This window comes from Lepisosteus platostomus, chromosome 9, assembly GCF_059453375.1.
Source record: "Lepisosteus platostomus isolate fLepPlt1 chromosome 9, fLepPlt1.hap1, whole genome shotgun sequence".
Taxonomy (NCBI): Eukaryota; Metazoa; Chordata; class Actinopteri; order Semionotiformes; family Lepisosteidae; genus Lepisosteus; species Lepisosteus platostomus.
In genome coordinates this window covers 46,166,860-46,182,880 of record NC_142619.1, presented here as the reverse complement: position 1 = coordinate 46,182,880, position 16,021 = coordinate 46,166,860, and the positions used below count along the sequence as shown (strand labels likewise).

The following is a 16,021-nucleotide window of genomic DNA, read 5'->3' as shown; positions in this document are numbered from 1 at the left end:
TCATGAATGATATAGAGAAAGTTTCCAAGAAGTGCTTTAGAAGCCTGTAGTGTAATGTGTTAAGTGATTTATGTATATGTGGTTTTTGCACTCCTCTGCAAGCTATGTTGATGATTAAATGGCCCCAGATTCCAAAAAATCAACGTTACCTTATGGCATTCAGCCATAAGACAAAAACCTTACTACCTTTCTTTTTTAGGGCCACAAAATGACTTTCCATTTTAATGCTTTCCTGTTAAATAGTTTTGAGTACAAGTTGATTTGTAATCCTAGCATGAGATTGTTGTGTTTTACTAGTTAGAGTTAATCACTAAATGTCTAGGAGAGCTTTATCACAATGTTCATTCCAATAGCACCTGTCTTCTACCCCTTCACCACCAGTTCCAGCGGAATGCCTTGTTCTTTTGGCCCTCAAACCCTCAAACCTTTCAGGTGACATAGAAGATCTGATAATTGTTCTGCATCAATCACAATTGTATTATTTCTGGGTTGGTTTGTTCTTAACGTCAGTCTTTTCTTTCGTATTGTTTATTCTATCTGTTACCTCCCATGTTCATTTTATGTAACGTTTTGTGTTTTCTGCTTTGTGTGTGGCTAGCTTGGTTAGTTTGGGTATGTCTTTCAGTCAGACCATTATCCCCAAAGAAACTAGACAGTTATTTTATCAATAAATGTTGTTTTTCCACTTTTACATCTATAATGGAGCTTGAGTACTACTGCTGCTGAACCTTGTACAAAAGTGGATGTACTAAGATGTCTATTTCTCGATTATTATTTTTTTCAGGGACAGTTTGGAGAGAATAAATGCCATTTATTTAAGGACAGGTCTTTATCATATTATTCTAAGTACCAGGAAATGTACTGCTGTGGAAAGCTATGTAGTATGGAATGCCTTTCAAAAAATGGATTTCAAAATTTTATTTTCCTGTTTGCAGATTTTACATAATAAAGCCTGTCTTAGCTTTACCAGTTCTTGGAAAGTGTGTAATGTTTAATTTCCCTCATGGCCAAGTAATTATTGTTTGAAGCCACATAGCCTAGAATGATTTAATAATTTGGGGGTTAGTTTTTTTATTGGTGATGTACAATATGGTGAGATATGTGGGGAGATCCTCGTGTTAATTTACCAACAAATGGGTTAGATGAAATGAATGGCTGCATCTTGTTTGTAATCTTTCTTATATCTCTAAATTATCACTCTGTGCCTTTATTCCTTTCATGGATTAACACCTACAGTATATAGGTTTCACAGTGCTGCAACCCTTAACAAGAACAAGCAACTTTTTGATAGGGGTTGCTTTTTTGTGGGTTAAGACTAGGCATCAAAATGCATAGATGGTTAGCTTTCCATTTTTATATTATAACAGTTGTTGTAATGTTTTTTCAAAAAAAAAAAAGTGATACCAGTCACTACACAATGTACTTTGGAAGTAAAATGACTACATTCATTTTATTACAGTGGAAAATACTGATCATAAAATCTCAGAACTTCAGCAAATTCAGAAACTTGTTAGGAAAATGTTTATTGTAGTGGTTGCCCTTTTATTGAACAGGCATGGCAGAAGTAAATTCATTTATGCGGATTAACATTTGCCATCCACAGAGTTGATCAACAGAATGGCTATTGTGAAAAAAGTGTTGAGCTGTGTGTGGCCACAGCAGAAAGCCTTTATATCAGCAATGCATTCTTTGCACCAGCTGTTTTGTGGGATTCTCTCCCATTCTTTTCATAAAGCCCGGACTAGCTTGTGTCTGTTCCCTGGTCTCTGAGCTCTAGAGGCCACACACTGTCCCAGCTCATCCCACAAATGTTCAGTGGGGCTTAATTCCACTGACCAGGGCAGCACTGACCACAGCACTCTTACACAATACAATGATCCTTTTTGTTTTCTGGAATTTCGCCACGTCAGCATGAGCCAAGGGATGGAGGGTAAGGTCACAGAACTTGAGCAAAGTAGCACCATGCAGTCAAGGTGGCATTAATCAGTACTGGTGGAGTTCTGCAGCAACTGCTTATGCCTGCCAGGACCATTGCACTTTGACCTCCCCATCATTCTTGGTTTCCTGGCTCGTGGTCTCCCAGACTGTGACCTGTCATTGACAGAATATAGTTGGCTGTAAACCCTTCCCCAGGTTAGAAATGTTAAACTGTGAACATCCCAGATAATGTGTGCAGAATTCATTCAGTCTCCACCATACTGATGACACTATATCCAAATGAATGTCCAGATTCAGTCAATTCTGTGTTTTTGTAAACAATGTATGTATGATGGGTCTCCTATGACACTTGGTCAAATGTATTTTTCTAAAATGAATTGAATTGAAAACTTACAGTAAAAGCAACCTTTTGAATTTAATGGAATTGTAATTATCCAGTAAAATTAAATACCATTTATTCTTTTGGACTATGAACTTTAAAAATTTGTTGTAGAATGATTATTCTCCTCGGTGTAGTAGAACGTAATTGTCAGCACATTTTGTTCCTGTCGTTCTGCAGTTTGTTTTATAGAGGTATGTAACATCTTAATCTAATTGTTTCTTTCTTGCTGAGAAGTTGAAGAAACAACTTTTTGTTCACAAAGCAGGGACGTGTGGGGCTTGGCTCTTTCTGTACTCCTCCATGTAAGGGCTTGCAACTTCCCACACCTAAAAAGGACCATATTGATAGAAATTTTTAGATTTTTTTTTCTGAAAATCCACCATCAGGTTTTCAAAAACTATAACCAGGTATATCTCCTCAAATGCATAAAACCACATTTTTAAATATGTGATTTATAACATTGTGTAAGGATGTTAGACCTATAAAAACAGATTTAAAGAGTTAAAGTTTTAAGTACAACATCCTCGTCAACCTAAACTTCTCAACAGTGGGGAACAAAACTGGCTAAAGTCCGTCGTAGGCCCTTAAAAAAATCTGAAAATGATCCAAGAGTTAAGGTTTCCAATTCTCCACTGACGAGATTTTTTTAGGCATTTCAGTCCAGTAAACTAAATAGAACTGTTCCATTCCCATTTGATGAAACAAACATCTTCAAAATGAGAAATGACAAAAGAAACCCCGCGCTGCTTACTTTCTCTTCCAGAAGCAGTTTGTGAACAGCCTCAATGTCTGGTGTCATGACGCGGTCCTTATCCAAAGGCCTAATGGGGATAAAATTGACTTATGATTCTTGGACAATTCCAAAGATTTACGAGAATTGTTCAAGCTTAGCCGTTACAGTGGTCTTACTTGACAGATGCACGAACAAGGTCATAGACTTTCTCCAATGGAGTGGTAGTTCTCAGGGGGCGTAAAAACTCGATCCCCTGGCAGGCTGCGAGCAGCTCTATGGACAGAACTGAGAAGGAAAGTCCAGTTGGAAAAGAAATACAGCAAAAACATATACTGTTTCTTAAACTAAGAAACCTGAAAAAGATTATTTTCCACCTGTTGTTTATGGTACAGTAGTTAAAAAAAATCAGTGTTATTTTTTCACACTATGTATGACAATAAAACAAATTGTTTTAGTGGGTTATAGGGGCAACAAATGAGTACCAGCCTAAGCCTTGAGGCACAGCAATTCATGACGCTGGAAAACGAAGAGAAATGTAGGTCTCAACAGCAGAGTGACGCGTGTTGCTCTAGCAACCTCCCACTTCTGAAACAAAGCCCCTGCAGGGACATGATCAACCCAGCTGGTGGCTCCAGAAGATGACACGTGGGATGTCTTCGGCTGTCATTCGGATATTGAGGCTCCCAAGAGGAGGCTGCCTTTGTCTTTTCAAAAAGATGTACGCCTCCCTCTGTCTTGCACAATGACCACCTGCATGGTTCATTTATCATCACGAAATTCTGTTTACACCATTTCCTTAAAACTAAGTTAGAGCAGCTTTGAACTGAATAGAATTTGTTTTAATTCTGTTTCTCTCTTTATATAATATATATATAAAACCCGACTCTTTGGTACATTTCATCACTGTGTGGGAAAGAAAAGTAACTTACTGTAATTTTATACTTATAGTTCTTAAAATAAATATAACTTACTGTACTGTGTATGCTGCAGTATGTTTTTTATTTCTCTGCTCAAATGTTTTGTATGTAAAACTGTTTAAGCTCCCGGCTGCATGTGCGTTTGCTGTTCCCATTGAGATAACAAGTACCGAGTACCTTGTTCCACATGCTCCACCACGCGGAGGGCCTTCCTGGCTGCCCAGCCGCCCATTGACACGTGGTCCTCAGTGGCAGCGCTGGTGGACAGGGAGTCCACAGAGGACGGGTGACACAGCACTTTATTCTCGGACACTGCAGGGACAGGACAGTGCTATTGAATGAAGAGTCTGTCCTCACATTATCATATACAGTGTCCCTATCAAGGTACCTACTGTGTCCTCATCATGCACCATACACTGTAGTCATCACACCACTTGTAGTGTCCTCTTAGTGTAACATACTGTACAATGTCCTCATGATGCTACATAGACTGTGGTTATCACGCCACAGACAGTAGCCTCATCATGGCACATACAGTGTCATCATCATGCCACATGCAGTGCTATTGAGCTCTCTTATATTCACAGTACAGCTCTAACAACTTCAAATAATGACAATACAAGCAGAGTAATAAAATGGAAAAGTTTCCTTAATTCTTTGATTCATCTGGTTGAGGAATTGAGAGCCCTGGCTAAAGGGCTTACACATCCACACGCACACACATAGCAGGAATGAACCACAGCGTTGTGGACAGCCAGACAGTATTTATACTGTAGGTAGGAAAGCAGAAGAGCAAGATCATAATTTGTCCATCTACTGACCTTCTGTTAAATAACAATAGTAGGTACAGGCACAACTGATCAGGTTATATTTAAACTCGGTAATGAAAATGATTCTAAACCCTTTTCTGCAGTTTATTTGTATCTTATTTCAATGCATATCACTGAATGATAAAAGGATTAAGAACAAAGTATTAAAACCATCTTAGTTTACTGGTTATTACAGATTTTACTGCCATATAGACCTAAATTCCTGTTCATATACTAGAAGAAAGAAAACATTACAGCAAATATGACAGCAATTTGACATATCAAAGTCAAACATCCAAGTAATGGAGAATTACAGAGAAAATTTAGTGTTTCAAATCCAAAATTATTTGGGGAAAAAAAACCCATCTGCTTGCTTATCAACTTATCAAATTAAATAAACAGTCTATTAGTATATCTTTGTGATATTATCTGTTCATGTCCAATAAATGAAATTATTCTTCATATTTACTTTTACTCATATTTAAACTAGGTGTTATTTAACTTTTTTTACTCATAAAATAGTACCCCTTAATCTGTTCAGTTTCCTACTGTAGGTATTGTCACGACTTCGACCAAGGATACAAGGTTAAGCTAACTACAACCAGATTTTGCTAAACCAGAATTTTCGGCTTTTGACCAGGTTTGCATCTGGTCCTACATTTACCGTGGGTACAGCGTCGTAACAGGTGTAACTTCAGGACTGCTCAACAGCACACGTAACTACTCACTCACCCAGAGCAGCGGCAGTGCAGTGGGCTATCATGAACCCGGAGTTCAGGCCCCCTTCGCTGACCAGGAACGCGGGCAGCTCGCTCAGAGACGGGTTACACAGCCGCTCAATCCTCCTCTCACTGATGGAGGCCAGCTCGTGCACACCGATGGCTAAGTAGTCCAGAGCCTGGAATTACAGAAGGTGAGCAACTTCAGAACAGTACGGGGTTTATTGACAGGTTGTGGCAACCGTATTTCCAGTGTTTCAATTCCTACAGGTAAGTTCATTCATCCATCTATTTTCAATAACCACTTAATCCAGTGCAAGGCCGGATCCTAACTGGCAAGATTCACCCCAGTAAATCACATGGCACACAAATTTACAGACACATACTGTATGCATAGAGGGGAACAACTGAAAAACACTAGGTGACCTAGCCAGGATGCCTTTGGATTTGGATTGGAGTGTACGCAGTATTCAAACATCTAGTCCCTTAAACTATAACACTAAATTTACTTTTAAACTGAGCTTCAGTTACACAATTATCATCACATCTTTGCAGATTTCATCTACATGAAAACAGCAAGAGAAAATTAATTTGATTGGACAAACTTCTAAAAATGCATAGCAAACTTCTTGGGTCTTTTATCGTGTTCATGAGAAATTTTCACAAATATTTCCATTCACATACTTTAGCAGGGTATTCACCATGAAAATTCCCACCAGAAATAGTTTCTCCTCTCTCAGCAAAAACCATCTTCAGTACTCGTTAAGGTTCTTAATTTTTAAACAAAACGAACAAGCAAAAAGGTAGCACTTTAACTTAACACAATCGATTTCTCTCTTTGAAACAGTAACATAAACATCACAAAAGAGATCTACATACCATATGTTAAGACACAAGCCATTCTCTACAAATAAAATAAAAAAAGGATTATAGGCAAATTGTAGTAAAACCCATAATAAAACCATTGTTCTCAATGGTTAATGTTCGTTGTTCAGTGTTCAAAATAAGGTCTGAAGTATTTGAACCTAAAGGAAGTCCAAGCACCCCTAAAAATAAAAAAATAAAATAAAATGGCTTTTCCATTAGTGCAATATTTGTTGACTGCAACAATACATAAAAGATTTCCATTTGCAGCTGAGCCCTCTAACACTTGTGGTGTTAACACCAGATTAATTAGAGCAAACTTTCGATAGCAGCTGCAGGATACGGGGTTGTCTGTGACGCTGTTGATTTCTGTGTTGATGATGTTCTTGACAAACGCAATTGTGTCGTTAACTACTCCATGGACCTAGAAGAAATGAAAGTGTGGTACACAGTAAATCTGAATAGCCGATTGATTAACATGTTAAGGTAGTATTAGGGCTGTGTGTGTTTGACCAAGGCATGGAATTTGATCTCTTAAATATCACCTAGCATCTGCATTCTATACCTGAGGACAGCAGCGCAGGGTGTACGCATCTTGAACTCGGTCACAAAACCTGTGGCTTTCTGTCGAACAGAATCAGAATCAGAAATCAAGCAGAACAAAATCTGAAAAGGAAATAAGTGCTGATTTAAACAGATCTCCACCTGCTATTTCCGAAGGATGATGACCAGAGTCCAGCAGTGATCGAAACCTGAAGGCCACTTCCTTCTGTCCAGAGTGAGGACGCAGCTCATGGATACCTAGGGGACAGTGCTCTCCAGGTTGGTTAAAGCTGGCTTACAAACAGCTTTATTTGCTAGTGACCAGCAGAGTTCTTAGCAATAAGCAACACACAGTGCAAATGCATTGTCTTGACCAGGTGCTTTCAGCAGAAGGCCTAAATTGTAGCCACCACACAGTGTGTATTCACGCATAGTAACACAGACACAAAGAGGAAGCAAAACACAGCGAGGGAGACAAAAACAGAACTTTTCAGAAATAAACAGCAGAAAGACTGAACAGTTACATAAAGCTTTACTTTTCAGTTCCCTTCAACTCCCAAGGCCTTAGTCCTGTGTGCCCTTAGCAACTGTACAGTTCTCTTCACCTGGTACCAAGGGAACTGCCAAAGCAGATGGTGCTAAAATATTTTTTTCCTATGTCATGATTCACTTTGCGCAGAATTTATTCAATCTCTAAAATATTATCTTCATTTTTTTCCAGAATTATGACTGAGCCTTTTGTCAAGACCATCTAGGAGTTATTCTAGATCTCAGTCGATGCTATCGGAAGTTCAGTCCTACCCTGAAATTTCATATCCAAGACAATGACACATGTGACAAACATTTCTGACGTTATATAAAAGAATAAAATAAGTAGGTTGCAAAACATCTCATGCACAACACCCAAAAATACCCAAGTGTGTCTTCTGTGGTGAAGCAAACAGAGCTTAAAAAAGGTATTCCCAGCCAATAAGACTCCCTGTCTCACCACTGTCAAAGGCCCTTGTGGTTCCCTTGAGCACCTCCAGGGTTAACGCGGCGATGATGTCAGCCTGCCTGGCGATGGCCTGAGCCCTCTCCACTGCCTCCGCACCCAGAGACGTGATCATCTGGGTCCCATTGATGAGGGCCAGCCCCTGGGGGTCAAACACAGGGAGCCATTGACATCCACCAAGCAAGTCAATATTTGACGTATAATATTTGAAAGTGGAAGAAACAATTGTACATATACAAAGCATAATATTTATTGACTTGGCACATCAGCAGTGCACAGTTTGTCTCTACAGTGCATAGTTTATCAGGACACGTATGAAAAATAAAGGAGATTCTGAATCTGGTAATGAACTACAGTGAGATATTTCAAAGATAACATTGATCAGTACCTCTTTAGGCTTCAGAGATATGGGGCTCAGTCCATGGGCCTTCAACACCTGAATAATGGAAAGCCAAATAAAAGTTCAGAGGTAATGGGTTTATTACAATTTTTTTTTTTAAATCCTTTATGAAGGGAAGATTCAATGTTTCTGTCAAACACAGGCAGAGCACATTTTCAAAGGAGTAATAAAATAAGTTCGAATTTAGGAAGTGGAGTAGTGTAAAGGTTAAGCTGTCGGACTCATTTCTAGCAGGTTGTGGCTTTTTACGTCCCTTCTGCTAAATCTGCTGAGTCTGCAGTTATACCCTTGAGTGAGGTACTTTACCCCAGCTGCCCCAGGCCACTCAGCTGAATAAGAAGGGACCTGCACTGGTTGGGTGAAGTCCCTGCAGCGGTTGACGTCCTATCCGAGGGGGGGAGAGGGGTCACATGCTCTCTCATCCGCTTCACGCTACAGAAACCACGATGACCTCTGGCCTGATGAGCTGCTGTGGTTCTGGGGATGAACTTGACCTTATTTACGCCAACCTGCTCTAACTCAGTATCAACCAAGAACAGAACGGAGGGTTGTGTCCTGTAGTGCGAAATCTCACGGATTTGGCGTCGGCCCAGCCGCTCTTCGGCGACCACATCTTGCCCTCTCCCATGAGCCCCAGGGCCAGGTGAGCCAGGGGTGCGAGGTCTCCGCTGGCCCCGACCGTCCCCTTCTCTGGGACATAAGACAGGCAGGAGGCTGCAGAGACAGGCGGGACGCGAGTCACCCGTCGCACATGCCCAAGCGGCTTCTTGTTACACATTAACGCAATGCATCTTGATGAAGGGAAAAGAGCAAACTAAAGATTACAATTGAAAGCCGCTATCATGTGTTGCAGGGTTTCAAGGGAGATGCCACTGTATCCTTTGGCCAAGACATTGATCCTCAGTGCCAGCAGCATTCGGGAGCACTCGGGGCTCAGGGGCATCCCAACACCTGCATTCAACATGAAAGGAGTATAAAAAGACAAAGGTCGTGCCATTCAAAAGACAGTATCTTTCTTTTTATTATTATAAGAATAGTTGGTTATTCTTGACACATTCCTACATCTGGAACAGCTGCCTATTAGAAATGAAAATTCTACCAACTTGTCCTTTCAAGCAAGAAAATATCTCAGTATCAGCAGGGCTATTCCCAGATGAGAAACAACAGGAACTCCTGGTGTGTGATGAGCAACATCATCTCCAACCAAGCAAACCCAAACCTAGGGCATCTGAGTACTCTGAAATCCCTCATCATACTCAGCTAATGTCATAGGCTCGTGTTCACAAGGGTTTTCTTTGGGGATTTCCTGGTTTCCTCACACTGAATTCTAAAGCAAAACTGGTAGGTTAACTAGGTTCTGGGAAAACTGGCCCTGGTGTGAGAATGTGTGTGTCTGTGTGTGTCCTGCAATGGACGGGTGTACCGTCCAGGGTGTATCCTGCCTTGTGACTATTGCTTGTTGGGATAGACTTCGGCTCCCCTGTGACCCATTGTTGGATAAAATGGATGGATAAGTTTGATCTGGCAACCTCTGGGGGATATCCTGCAGGAAATGTTCTACCTGTTATGGCTGGTGAATTGTGTTTTTTTAGCCCTTGCATTAGTGGAAAGGAATGTGACTCACCAGTTGAATCTGCCCGAATCAAGTTCTCCTGCAGTTCCCTACAGATCCAAGACAAGGGTGAAAATGAATCATGTAATTAGTCTTATTTTGAGTGGTATGTGTAATGAATTTTGTATTGTTGTCTTCAGAATAATTTTTTTAAAGTGACCAAACAACATATACAAATAATAGAAAAAAATCTTCCACACGGAGAACATAAAAACTAAAAAGAGGATTCGCATACTTCTGGAATCTGTTTAATATATAGAAATAACTGCAAAAGTAGCTTTGGTGGGTTCTGGAAACCTTTTAACCTTTTAAAACCTTTTAAAAGAATAAGAGTAAATAATCTACAAGGAGATGAAAGGCAGGAAGAATTCCGTTTTAACATCTGACATTGTTTTAAAAAGGTCAAAAACCAAAATCACAGATTCAGAAAACACCTGGGCCAAGAAGCAGTATTTGTTTAAACTGAAGAAAAACTGCTTCCTGTGTCATACAATGTGGAGGGAATAGAGGAACACAAGAAAACAACTTACTTGAGCTTACTTTTTGGTATGAGTGTTCGAGCAACCTTTCCAAATCCTGTATTGATTCCATAAACAACTAGAAGACAGAAATGCAGTTTTTAAATTAGAAAGTACTTATGTCATCATAATTATAACATTTTATATAATATTTCAGGTTTGTGAACTAAAGTGGCACAGGGGTACAGTGGTTAGCATTGCTGTCTCTCAGTCCCATGGTTCAGTTCCAAACCTATTGTGCTATCTGTGTGGAGTTTGTATGTTCTCTTAATGCTCATGTGGGCTTCCTTCCACACTTCATAGACACACTTTAAGACACACTGGTAGGTTAATTGGCATCTGGAAAAACTGGCCTAGCTGTGTGTGTGTGCATGTTTGTGTGAGCTTTGCAAAGGACTGTTGTCCTGTCCAGTGTGTATCCTGCCTTGTGCCCACTGCTTGCTGGGATAGGCTGCCCTGTGGTAGGTTAAATGGCATCTGGAAAAACTGTCCTAGCTGTGCGTGTGTGCATGTTTGTGTGAACTTTGCAAAGGACTGTTGTCCCGTCCAGCGTGTATCCTGCCTTGTGCCCACTGCTTGCTGGGATAGGCTGCCCTGTGACCCTCTACTAGATAAATAAGTTAGAAATGAATGTATGGACAGTTCTGAACTAATTTCTATCAGTTGTGATTTTTTTTAACTAGAATAATATGCTACAATACAAAAACCAACATGGTAACCCCTTCCATATCTCCAACAAAAGGGCATGTAAACAAGAATAAGATCAAATCATGTACAGCACTCAAAGGTCCATTGTCTGCCTCAAACACCTCACTGCACTTCATAGATCCGAGATCTCATAGATCATAGATCACACAGAGCTCCTCATTAATCCAGTGATGTCTGGGGAGGAAATGCAGAAGAAAGTTTAGGATGTACAAAAAAAAACATTTCCTAAATGTGGCATTCTCAAATGTGTAGAGAGCCACACTGCAACCTGACCAGAAACTAAATTCACATAATGGAGCCCTAGAGGGGGGTCAAGTATGGAAGTATGAAAATATTTTTGTTTGTAATTAAAACAAATTGAATTACTATAGTCTCAAATGTTACAGGAAATGCCTTTATTTGTAAATTTCACCTTCCTTTTCCATACAATAACATCTGCTGAGGGTTAATTATTTTAAAAGTAAAATTTTCACAATTTTAGAGAAAGAAAATTACCTTTATTTTCATCAACAACCTTTTCCACAAGTTGTCTTGATTGTCTGACTTTGTGTTCTGCCTCTGGGGTTAGCTGAACCACAATATGACATATGTATCTTATTAGCAATCATATATAAATTACTTGATTTACAGTCAATAATATCTTAATCTTGTTGATAAACCTCACCTTAATCTGGTAAATTCCTTTCCCCAACTTTACCAGTTCTGATGTTGTAAGACTGTTGCCATCCAGATGAATAAACTATGAATGAAAGTAAAAGATGCATATTGTCATCAATTGTTTGCTGCTTGCTTATATTTTACAGATATTATAATAAACTTATTTTACTAGAAATGACACTCACTTCATGGGGTTTTTGATAAGTAGGACTGTTAAAAGCTGTTAAGGAAATCTTTTGTCATGATACTGTAATTGATACAAAATATCAGCTCTGACCATTTAGAATTTCAAAAGGATACAACGGAAAAGCTCCAGGATGAGATGGGATAGAATCTGTAGACATCACATCTCCCTCTATAACTGCAAGAAGTAGTATCGTTATTTTATACTTCGATCATACTTGTTGAAAGAAGAAGTACGTTGATAATCCAAATTATAAAAATATAAAATGTTACTAAAAGTAGAAAATCCGTAAATTATAAACGATTGTTATAATGTTTTTAGTTACTCTTATTACATTCTAATGCGTCCTACGGTATGTGAAACGAAATACTTTAGGAAAATGTTGGTAATAAATTCTAATAAGAAGGTTTTGAAACTGTGTAAACTAAAAATCACAGATACTATTGAATTTTGTTCGAATGATAAGGTACTGTAATTTGGGGAGGTCATTTTTAATTACCGATTTCAACGAAATCGTTGTCTTCCAATACGTCTTCGATCACATCGTCCGCGTCCAGCAGCCCGTGTCCCTGACATCGCCTCACATAGAAACGCACATCTTTCACCGAGCTGATGCCCCCATTGTCGGGCTTGTTCTTCGTGTACCGTCGGAGCGCCTCGACGCCCAGCCACTGCACCGTGTTAGACACGTCCTTGCAGGGCACGGTCAGCCACTCGTCCCTGACGTGCACCGTGAGACGAGCCATCGCGCTGCTGGCGGGGGATACCCTGGACTACTGTAACTCTCCTACTTCGCTGTTCATAGCTCCCTGTACCTGCTCGTACCTGCCCGCCCATGGCAGGGCGGCACCAATCACATGTAGCCGGAGAAACACCTCCTGATTCAAAGTTAAATGGACGTGCGTTTTGTTTGTTGGCCTCTCATATTTGAAAAGCTTACAGTAGAAACCGCACATACTATTATATGTCCACACTGTTCACGTGAAGCAAAAATGCGTCCACTGCCTTTGATATCCAACTATTCAGTAATCTACTGTATTTCTACTTCATGGGATAAGCCAAATACTTATTGTGGTGTTGAAGTAGAGTTTTTTAAGAAGTTTGCAAGCAAGATGAGGTTATTCGGCACATTTGACTCTCTACTAATTAACAGCAAACAATAGACGGTACTGTATATACTGTACAGTAGTATATGTAATATAACTAATATGTATTAAAATATATTGTTATATATAAATATACCTTTAAACATTGGTATTATTCTCTCAATGTAGTTAAATTCCCAAAATGTACACTCCTTAAAATGTAAACGCATTTGTAATAATAAGAAATATACACTAGTATCCTCTAATAATTGTGGCACTGCTATTTCATTAGGAAGTTTTTATTTCACGAGGTAAGCAATTTAAAACATTGTATTCAAGTGATTACATTATAAGTGTGTAAATACGTCACAGCTATGCACGCTATGCACGAGTAAATTAAGTAATAAAACGCACAGGCTCATAGCCAAATGTACTGCAGCAGTTATATTTTACATAGAATATCACCATCTTTAAATCTAATCTGCATATTGAAGAATTGTGTAACTTGTTGACACTGTAGGTGGAGGGGTTTGCCATGAAGATGGTTTCCTGCGTCTTTTCCAGAAATTTCCTGTGATCCTTGCTTCCTTATTTGTCAGGAAGTGAGATTCAATAATTACACCATTCGTCTAGAACTATAAGACTGACAGCAGCAAACACAAGGGTCTTGGCAAACAGGCAAAATGGCATTCCCTGAAAATCTAGTAAAGAACACAAATACTCCTGTGTGGTTACATATGGAAGCATTAGTCAACACCAAAACCTCTCTCCCAGCTGAGCCCTTTTCTAAATTGTAATCTCTCAATAAGATGACAAGGACAAGTATTATTCTGAGGAACACTCTGAGAGTACTAAATCAGATTACAAATTTGGACACAATACCCAAAACATCAGGTTGTGCTTCAATGTTTTTCAAAATGCCTGTACTCCTTCACAAAATTATGAAGTGATTACAAAATGTAAGGAAGAAGACTGATTACTTTTAAAAATCTGGGGTGGAGTGGTGTCTGGAAGGTTGCCAGTTCAAGTCCTGCAGCTGTCAGAGGAATCCTACTCCATCTGGCCCCTGAGCAAGGCCCTTAACCCCAGCTGCTCCAGGGGTGCTATACAATGGCTGACCCTGCACTCTGACCCCTAACTTCTCTCTGTGTCCATGTCTTATGGAGAGCAAGCTGGGGTATGCAAAAAGATGAATTCCTCATGCAAGAAATTGTAGAGGGCCACTAAAGTTATCTTATACAGTAGGTTATACAACTTTACATTGTGTATTAGTATATGTAGTGTATAGGAACAAGTAATAGGTTTATTCCATGCTGAAAAAAAGAAGAGAGAAAAAACACAACGTTTCGGCCGTGGAGCCTTCTTCAGGTGTGACACCTATTACTTGTTCCTTTGCAGCCTACGCATGCTGACGCAGCTACCCACCTTAACTATATCGTGTATATTTTGTCAGTTAAGATATTAATTAAGCCTTACGCAAATGTACTTTTTAAATCTTTTACATTTTAGACACTTTGTTAAGCAAAATGTGCCTCAATTTGCCTAAAGCTGGTCTGTTCTTTGATCTCGTGCAATGAGCTTCTAAGTCACAGCTGGTGTCTTTTTTCCCAGGCACATTAAACTGTCTGTTTGTCACCTGAAATATGCTCAGTGCAAGGAGCTCCGTATAGAATTTTCGAATGCAGGTTGGGTGAAGGGCTTAAGCAATGCTCTCACGGGTGCTCTATTATAATGCTAGCCATCAAGTCATACAATACAAGGTCTTGCATTGACTTCATCACTCTAAAACTATACTGAACACGATACATCCTTTCAGTGTCTCCTGTAAGGGACAGGTGCAGGGTCTCTGGTGGTACACTCACACATCTCATCTGACTACGTCTTGAATTGTATGCCTTGTGGATAGAAATAGTCCAGTGGTACTCGAAAGTGTTGAGGATTAATATTCCCTCTGATCCTGAATTAGCACTCTTTGGTTGTTCAGAGGCAACATCCGGACTAACAAAGGAAGGGCAATCAGCACTGAAGTTCAGAATGGTTGTGGCCAACAAAATATGTTCTTGTTCTCTGTTTCAAGAGCTGGCAAAACAAGATAATCTCCTCAGTTAGAATGGAGTCACATACTGTATGGTGCGCATCATAAACAGATACTGTAACTGCGCAATGCCTCAGAACTCAATGCGTCTCTACACTATGCACTTTTGACTTGAACTGCCATGTATTTATGTTCACTACCATATATTTCCTGTTCTGGTTGTTTATTGACTGTACATTCTATCACTATTTATTATGTACTATGGTGTTGTCTGTTGCACTGCGCTGTGCTTATCCTTAAAGAATAGCGCAAATACGAATTCCAATGTACATGGACATGTAGCAGTAAACTCTTTTACCTACCCTCTCTACCTCTGAAGGAAGTATTTGGCAACTCCTCAAGAAGAAGTACGTTGATAATCCAAATTATAAAAATATAAAATGTTACTAAAAGTAGAAAATCCGTAAATTATAAACGATTGTTATAATGATTTTAGTTACTCTTATTACATTCTAATGCGTCCTACGGTATGTGAAACGAAATACTTTAAGAAAATGTTGGTGATAAATTATAATTAGAAGGTTTTGAAATGTGTAAACTAAAAATCACAGATACTATTGAATTATGTTCGAATGATAAGGTACTGTAATTTGGGGAGGTAATTTTTAATTACCTATTTCAACGAAATCGTTGTCTTCCAAAACGTCTTCGATCACATCGTCCGCGTCCAGCAGCCCGTGTCCCTGACATCGCCTCACATAGAAACGCACATCTTTCACCGAGCTGATGCCCCCATTGTCGGGCTTGTTCTTCGTGTACCGTCGGAGCGCCTCGACGCCCAGCCACTGCACCGTGTTAGACACGTCCTTGCAGGGCACGGTCAGCCACTCGTCCCTGACGTGCACCGTGAAACGAGGCATCGC

The 16,021-nt window shown here is 39.6% G+C and overlaps 1 protein-coding gene across 3 annotated transcripts; it reads right to left on the bottom strand.

Annotated features, from left to right (window-relative positions):
* Nucleotides 1-1,388: 1,388 nt before the first annotated feature.
* Nucleotides 1,389-16,021, bottom strand: LOC148655092 (histidine ammonia-lyase-like). 3 transcript variants are annotated; one of them, XM_088645247.1, is made up of 20 exons: nt 15,772-16,021; nt 12,095-12,155; nt 11,980-12,004; nt 11,802-11,876; nt 11,633-11,705; nt 10,442-10,508; nt 9,924-9,961; nt 9,125-9,250; nt 8,874-9,013; nt 8,288-8,335; nt 7,894-8,041; nt 7,068-7,163; nt 6,928-6,986; nt 6,706-6,786; nt 6,183-6,248; nt 5,512-5,677; nt 4,148-4,282; nt 3,230-3,338; nt 3,072-3,141; nt 1,389-2,646 (listed from the first exon to the last, which is right to left on the bottom strand). In XM_088645247.1, the coding sequence occupies exons 1-20, from the start codon at nt 16,016-16,018 to the stop codon at nt 2,575-2,577; spliced, it is 1,902 nt and encodes a 633-aa protein (XP_088501373.1). In that variant the 5' UTR covers nt 16,019-16,021; the 3' UTR covers nt 1,389-2,574. The 3 variants fall into 3 exon arrangements, with proteins under 3 accessions (XP_088501373.1, XP_088501372.1, XP_088501371.1); XM_088645246.1 differs by lacking the exon at nt 15,772-16,021 and adding an exon at nt 12,478-12,765; XM_088645245.1 differs by lacking the exon at nt 15,772-16,021 and adding an exon at nt 12,478-12,765 and having other exon boundaries at nt 1,389-3,141.